Consider the following 7,619-nt stretch of genomic DNA (forward strand, 5'->3'; position numbering starts at 1 on the left):
GTAGTTGGGAGCAGCGAGTATACAACTTTGAATAACCGTATGTACTGCACAAGTTCAAACAAAATGTAATTGAAATGGCAGTACTAGTGTGAATAGTTGTTGCTGCTCTTGAAAACATGAACCAATGCACAAACTTACAAGCACTAAGCATACGGCTGCTGTTATTGCATCAGTGGACTATCTCGATGCTTAGTCCCTGCTGTCTTCATTTGTTTTGAAGGATCACTGCTGATGTGTACAACATTATAACACCACCAGATTTTAAGCGCCAAAGCTTGTGCAATGTTGCAAAGACACAGTCGAGTGCATTAAAGGGGCTGCGAAGAAAACTTTGCTTCATTCCAAAAAATAGACAGGCCGTATTCCTCGCAACAATTTAGTTCGAGGGAATTCATTGTACAGATATTTGCATTTAAGAAGGCAGGTGTTGTTTCAACAATATCAGCCAATCCATGCAGGCAGGTTGGTTGATGGCATTTGGCAAGTTTGAGAAATGCCTCCAGGCGTCACATTTTTATCTTCATTTTCCCTAATTATGTAGCCTAGTTAAGTGCAGTTTGCATTAAACGTGGAATATTTGTTAGCCTGCTATGGCAATCTTCTGATTTGGGACTATAGTTGTAGTTATACAGAGATTGTTGCTTAATTCTGATGTTTAATAATTAAAATGTTACCTGGCAGTGGGGATGGGGATTGGAGCAGCCCATAATGTCGCCCTTGTTTTCGAAAACCTAAAAGTAAGACAAAATTATTTAATGCGTCTGTGCAAAGTGGAGCACCAGTGAGAAAGTTGCTGCAGGCGTTGAGAAAACTGTGAAAGCTATAAAATCGAACATGCACCACTATGATAGAAAAAAATTGGGGCAGATAAGCTGCATTCAGAATTAACAAGAGCAATGTGGACTGACCAAGTAGTACAATAAAAGCAATGACTTCTTTCAAGAATTTCAATCTGCACCATTTATGAGGTTTTCTCCCTCCAATGACAGCTGTTCAGCAGACAAGGAAATTATTGCAATATGTTTACGGGAATGTTGCTCAAAAAATAGCAACACTGGTGGTCAGCTTAGCCCAACCAGTGCTGCCTGTGTTTTAAGTGCGAATGCACTTCTTAAGCGACCCTGAACCTGCGTCCACCGGCGATGTCCGCGCACGTGGAGATGGGCGCGCGCAGCCTGGCCGCTGACATGGCACATACCCACGTGGGGGATTGGCCAGGAATCTCCTCGTCTTCCTTGGCAACGGGGGGAGATGGGCGCGCGCTGCCTGGCCGCTGACATGGCACATACCCACGTAGGGGATTGGCCAAGAATCGGGCGTGAGAAGGGCTAATGCACCCGCTTAAAGGAGTACTGACACGAAATTTCAAAGCTGAGATCCGCTCTAGCAATCAAGTACAACGACAACACAAATAGGTGTCTGTGAATAAATGCATCTTTCTTTCTTTGTAGTTGTGTGTGTGTGTGTGATCTCTCTTTCGCGAACATTACCGAACCGCGCAAATTCAACTCGTGCATTCGCACTTTTACATTCTTCCCCTGGGGGAAATGCGGGGAATTTTTTTCACTGAATTCAGCATACTTTGACTGCATGATTACTGTTGCTTACACGATATGGCTATTCCCGGCAAAAAATGTAGATTTGACATCTCAGCCATTTGGATTTCAACAAACTGGAAGCCAGCCCCATTTGTATGCATTGTTGGAACTAACAGCCGAATCTGCCTGGACCAATCTGCTCAAATCGAATGCCCAAATGGCTGCTCAGCTGCATTCGATATTGTGTTAGCTTATTTAGAAACTCCGCTAGAAAATTGCTATGATACATGCATGCATGGCAGCTACACATGGTGCGCACCAACCTGCACCCAAGCATAAGTTTGGCCGAGTTGCTCTGTCTGCAGTGCCCATTCGTCGATGACCTTTTCCACTTCTGGCTGACTCATCAGAGGCAGAGTCACGTTAGAGCATGGATGGAAGCACATGACGCGGCAGGTCCCCTTGGCCTCAGCCATACGGAAGAGACTGGGAAATTCTCCTTCATCTTCTTGGGGTTCTGGCACACACGCAGAGGTAGAAAAAGGAGGAGGAGTCAGTTACTTTTCTTGCTTACTATGCAGTGAAATGAATGCTGTCAATGTACAAATTTCTGCAGTCATCCATAACCAGCACACATTTTTTTTTGTGTAGATCTGATTTTAACGTGTACAATGAAATACCAAACTTTTTGTGAGGAAGCTACGAAGTGCGTGAGTATGAAGCCAGGAACCATTTTCTGGTCCTGTGATGATCACTAACAGTGGGGTGGAAGCGACAGCACAGCAGTGCAGCGTTTTGTGTTGTCAATTGCAGTAACGCATAGTGTGAGCCGCCTGAAACTGTAGCCTGTAAGGTATAACCTGGCATCCTGAGAACTCCACTTAATCACATCCCTTTTTCGCGCCAATGCTGCAAAGCCATCAGCAGATAGCTCGATCGTATGGCTGTTGGTTGTATTACAGGCGAATGTCAACTTCCCTTTGCTGTATTGCCTTCAGTTTTGCAAAATGCATTGCCAAGTCAGGAACAGGCATACGTAGTGAAAGTGTGCACACCTTTTTCAAAGGGAAACAGTGTAATAATGCCCTGTCGGATAGTTGTGAAGGGCCAATACATATACATTTAAACGTGGATATAACAAACCTCTATGTAACGAATTCCTGGATTTAGCGAAGTTTTTCAGTTCCCCATTGCCAGCCTCATTGAATCCCATGTGCTGGCGACCTCTATGTAACGAAAGCAGTGCGACGGTTAACCCTGATGTAACGAATTCGCTACGCTGATGCGGCATTGTTCTTGCACGTTTTCTGAAAAAATCAGCTAGAGAAATTAACTAATTTAGCGAACTGAACCCGCACCGGAAACTACCGTGCGTTTCCAGTGACAGAGCAGTGTTGATTAGGCCTGCCTGTCAGCGTCTAGTCGCAAGTCTCCACTGCTATCTCTGGTGTCGGTCCGTCGGTGATGAGTTTTGCTGCCACGAAACGAAAAGCTTTGTCTTTTTTCAAGACAAGCTCGCAATTTTAAATGCTGTCTCTGCCGGCGAGAAAGAAGAACGTCACCGCCCGGTATACAGTGTACCAGCTAGCACCCTCGCAACAATTTTGAGCGCGGGGAAAAAGCGTCACGTTCGCGAAAAGGCGCCCTTTCAGCATAGCCACTGAAAAGACGCCCTTTCATTTTGGACGTTGAAACGGGTTAAGGCACCTAAGAATCTCAAAAGGGATAATGATACTTGGGTTACGTTTTTGAATACGGGGGTAAGTAAACTTGCTTCTTTGGTGTGCCATGCAGTGACTAATTCTGTAGGAAAGCAGGTGGCGCAAATCACGCAGTTTTTCACTGTGAAATAAATCCTTAAAAGTGAGTTCACCATCACCAATGTCTAGCACTTTGGTACCGTTCCGGTTTCATTTACGCGAGCCTTAACTCGAAACCTGCATGTAACGAAAACCTGGATGTAACGAAAAATTGCGAATTTTTGTCAAATTCGTCATATCTAGGTTTAACTGCATAAGCTCCTTGGAGATACGAAAAAATCAAAGTGCTTCCAGGGACATGCTGCAAAAGCTTTAAATGTTATGGCAAGATAGGGTAACGCAGCGAGAAAAATTGTTCGTTACCTGGACTCGGGGCATCTTCTAATAGAGCGGGAAAATCATTTCTGAACGTATAAGTAGACTCGTACATCGGGTTGACCTAGAATTAGACAAGACGGAAAGAAAATCAGGGTCCTTGAGGCGCTACACCACAAATAATTAGGCTACAAACGCAAACGTCACAAGTATCACCAGTATACATAGCGCAGAGTGTAGGTCGAATCCACTGGGTTAAAATTGTCATTTTCCTTTCCTTTTAATTATATCCTGGACAGCGGGGGAGGGGGGGGGGGTGGAGGAAAGGGAACTGCTCAGCAACTTTCCCCTCTTTGATATCTTCCTCTCCCCCGGCCTGGTTCCCCATCTGAGTTTTCCGCATCGATACCATCAGTCGCATCACTCGGTGAAAAACGGGATCTTCACCTCGCCATTTGCTCTGCGAGCTCCTGGGCAGAGCGGGTTGCTTGGGTCCAACTTGCGAGCCGTCGGCGTATCGGCCACGCTTTCAGTCTTTCCCTGCCAGGGACGAAGCGTTCTCTGTGGAGACACCAGAACCCACTCGCCCTTGAGGGGGTTGTAGCGAATGTGAGGGTGCTCTGTGGCGAAAGTGTGATGCATGAACGGTTTGTCATCACTACGATCACACACGCTGTAAGGAATAGCCGACCCAAAGAAGGGGTTATTGTAAATTTCCTTACGTTTGGCCACGAACGACATTTATGGTTGAAGTGTTTGCGACGGCCCTCAAAGGAAAGGCGATTTTGATGGTCGGAGCACCCTAAGGAGACGCGGCGGGAAATGCTTATCAGCACGAGTCGAGAACGATATATTGATTCCAAGCGCTATCGCGATGCCTCGTATATAAAAGGCACGGTGGTCTACTCTCTGCGAGCGAATTAGATGGCTGTTATTCATCCGGAAACAGGTGTTTCCGCCTCTTTTGTACACGCTACCAGACTACGCTCAGCAGTCAAGGGCGTTGTTCCCGTCGTCTGCTCAAAGTCCACTCAATTTTCTGCAGTAAGCCAGTAAATTAAGTTTTAAAAATGTTTTAATTATAAACCACTCTAAATTGTGTATATAAATAAACGTACAGAATTTGTATAAATCTATTTTGGGAGGATAAAACCTAAATGAAACAGCACATTATTTGGCCGTTCTAGCAGTTCTAGTTGGGTAGTCTTGCAACGCTGTATGTCGGCCATCTTGGACGATTCTTTCATCGCTGGCGCATGGTAAACCGGGCGAGCGTTAAACGCTTTCTCTGACAGCTTGTAGTACATTTCGCTAGTTGCGGGGCGTGAATTCGTTCATCATGGCTCCAAACATAACAGTGAAGGTGCATCCTGTGGTCCTGTTTTCGATAGTCGACTCCTACGAGCGGAGAAATGACGGCGCCGAGCGCGTAATCGGCACTCTGCTCGGCTCGTACGAGAAAGGAGGTGTAGAAGTGACCAACTGCTTTTGCGTTCCCCACAACGAGTCCCAGGACGAAGTTGCTGTCGACCTCGAGTTCGCCAAGAACATGTTCGAACTGCACAAGAAAGTGAACCCATCCGAAGTCATCGTCGGCTGGTATGCGACCGGGCCTGACGTAACCAGCCACTCCGTTCTCATTCACGACTACTACAGCCGGGAGGCCTCGAACCCCGTGCATCTGACGTTGGACACTCTGATGGCTGATGGCAAGATCAATATCAAGGCATACACGAGCACGCCTTTCGGTGTACCAGGTATGGTTATAAGTTGCGGTCGTCGACTCCTCAAATACTGGCACTATCTCTCTGGTTGACACAGACCGTTTCTGTGGCAGGGGCAGCTTATTACACTCAACTACAGATCAAGGAGGCACTAAATTGAATATGGGACTCAAGCGTGCCTTTCCTCCTGTTTTATGTGCTGTTTACAAGCAGTCTAATGGGTGCACATTTGTTGGGCTTTGGGATGAACCATCTCCAGTGACAGGTTCATATATGGCCATTGGTTCTTGTAGCTTAGTACCGTACGAGCCCTTTGCCTATTCAATTGCCGTCGTGGATAGCGAAAAGTCCTGTGTCATCTTTAGGGACCGAATGCGTAAATGTTTCCAGGTTGTTAATGTCGCATGATAGCATATTGGTATGGAGAGCTAAAACGAACATTATTTTTGGGTGTAACTTTACTCTTTCCCATGCTTCAAGAACATTAAATACTCATATTTAACCCCTAGCTAACTGCAGTTGTTTCCCTCCCTTGTCTACGTATGTAGCATGTAAAAAGAAGGCTGTTGGGTCTCAATATCCTTCTGAACAGTACTGCAATGCAAGGCTGGAAGCATTATACAAGGTTTTGTAGTGGAGTAACGACGTTGGGTAAATCATGTAGTAGATCTGTGGGATCTTCCATCTTATTAATAGCTTATTCAGGCCATATAGTATATTCCGCACACATATCTTTTATGATGACCACAATTTCGGAGGGGCATGTGGAATTCCAACTCCAGTAGCACCACTGTGAGTGAAATTTTCTATACTTCCTGTTATTGAGTTGCTTCTTTGCCTGGAGGACTGGTGGCCATGGTTCATTGTAGTTTCTAGGCGAATTAATTGTCTTCATTGTTTTAGTGCTTGCAACAATCTCTTCTCAAACACCATTTCACTAGAGACCTGCCGTGGTGGCTCAGTGGCTAAGGCATTGTGCTGCTGAGCACGAGGACATGGGTTCGATTCCCGGTTGTGGCAACCACTTTTCTGAGAGGCGAAAAACAATAACGCCTGTGTGTACGAGATCTCGCGCACATTAAAGATCTCCACGTGGTCAAAATTAATCCAGAGCCTTCCACTATGGTGCGTCTCATTGCCTGCATTGTGTTGGCGCGTTAAACCCTACAAGCAATTAAGCAAATCATTTTACTAGAGAATACGTGTATGAAAACTTCTGAATTGTTTTTCCCACTTTTACTATTTGTTGGCTGTGCGCAGACCTTCCTATTTCCCATGAATAAAACCGAGCGTCGGGGCTTGAGACACCGATTCCCAGTTGCCGTGAGGATGCCACCGTGCACTAAGAGGGGACTGGTTGTGCGTAGCCGGTGCTTGTCGTCCAACCATGCTCTGTCCGTGCTGCAGGAAAGAACGTGGGCACCATGTTCACCCCGTGCAAGGTGGAGGTGGTCGGCTACGACGCGGAGATGATCGGCCTGAAGCTGGCGCAGGGCACCAAGCAGAGCAAGCAGCGCAGCGTCGAGTGCACGGCCGACTTTGACGCCGTGGGCCGGGCGTGCCGCGAGATGCGGGAGATGCTCGAGGTGGTGCTCGGCTACGTGAACGACGTGCTGGCGGGGAAGACGCCGCCGGACAACCAGGTGGGGCGCATGCTGCTCGACATCATCCAGAGCGTGCCCCAGATGGAGAACGACAAGTTCCAGAACATGCTCAACAGCAACATGAAGGACCTGCTCATGGTCGTCTACCTCTCGCAGCTCACCAAGACCCAGCTGGCACTCAATGAAAAGCTCAGCCTGCTCTAAGTCCCTCACGCTGCCACGCTTACTCTCTCGAAATCAATAAAGCAAATGAGCACAGAGCTGCTCTTTCATGAGGCCCATGCCCTTTGGGTTTGTTCTGTCTTTTTACGTTCTATCACTGTGGGCAATCTGTGGCTGGGCTTACCATAGCACACTGGTGTCATTGTACTTGTGAAAGTTTTTTTTCTTATAGCTTGCTATTAAAGGGCTACTGAAATGCAGAAAAAGTTGGTCTCTATCGGTAGATTACAGGGACATGAAATGAAATATACCACTCGTGGCAACAGCAGTTGCTTGTTAATGCGAAGATGCCAAAAGCCTGGAAACAGGTTATTCTTGCCCCAAATGCTTTTCTGCATACGATCTGTGATGTCGCTCATTGTAAATGGGGAAGTGAGACTGGTGGAGCTTGTCTAGCAGTTCCCTGAAATAAAGTTAACTAGTACGGATTCTTGGGCAAGTTGGTGTGGCGATCTT

General features: G+C 46.6%; 2 protein-coding genes across 3 annotated transcripts in view; one reads left to right on the plus strand and one right to left on the minus strand.

Moving 5' to 3' along the window:
• The window catches only part of Galt (Galactose-1-phosphate uridylyltransferase), a 9,942-nt gene extending 5,247 nt beyond the window's left edge, over window positions 1-4,695 (minus strand). The window contains exons 1-5 of one of the 2 annotated variants that reach the window (XM_077700278.1): window positions 4,336-4,695; window positions 4,061-4,233; window positions 3,662-3,737; window positions 1,862-2,055; window positions 675-731 (exon numbers count right to left, since the gene is read on the minus strand). In XM_077700278.1, coding sequence (XP_077556404.1) covers window positions 675-731; window positions 1,862-2,055; window positions 3,662-3,737; window positions 4,061-4,233; window positions 4,336-4,354 — 519 coding nt within the window. In that variant the 5' untranslated portion in view covers window positions 4,355-4,695. Of the gene's footprint in view, window positions 1-674; window positions 732-1,861; window positions 2,056-3,661; window positions 3,738-4,060; window positions 4,256-4,335 lie in introns of those variants that run through there. The other variant, XM_077700277.1, reaches the window with a different exon arrangement.
• Window positions 4,696-4,830: 135 nt separating this feature from the next.
• Eif3f1 (eukaryotic translation initiation factor 3 subunit f1) lies at window positions 4,831-7,220 on the plus strand. Its single transcript, XM_077700283.1, has 2 exons — window positions 4,831-5,370; window positions 6,745-7,220. The coding sequence occupies exons 1-2, from the start codon at window positions 4,953-4,955 to the stop codon at window positions 7,143-7,145; spliced, it is 819 nt and encodes a 272-aa protein (XP_077556409.1). The 5' UTR covers window positions 4,831-4,952; the 3' UTR covers window positions 7,146-7,220.
• Window positions 7,221-7,619: the final 399 nt, after the last annotated feature.

This window comes from Haemaphysalis longicornis, unplaced genomic scaffold, assembly GCF_048455015.1.
Source record: "Haemaphysalis longicornis isolate Haplotype H1 unplaced genomic scaffold, Haemaphysalis longicornis Haplotype H1 scaffold_2, whole genome shotgun sequence".
NCBI classification, from domain to species: domain Eukaryota; kingdom Metazoa; phylum Arthropoda; class Arachnida; order Ixodida; family Ixodidae; genus Haemaphysalis; species Haemaphysalis longicornis.

Coding starts and splice junctions, on each gene's coding strand:
- Eif3f1 (XM_077700283.1), top strand. CDS start 4,953: ATGGCTCCAAACATAACAGTGAAGGTGCATCCTGTGGTCCTGTTTTCG. Junction 5,371..6,744: donor CACGCCTTTCGGTGTACCAG/GTATGGTTATAA, acceptor TCCGTGCTGCAG/GAAAGAACGTGGGCACCATG.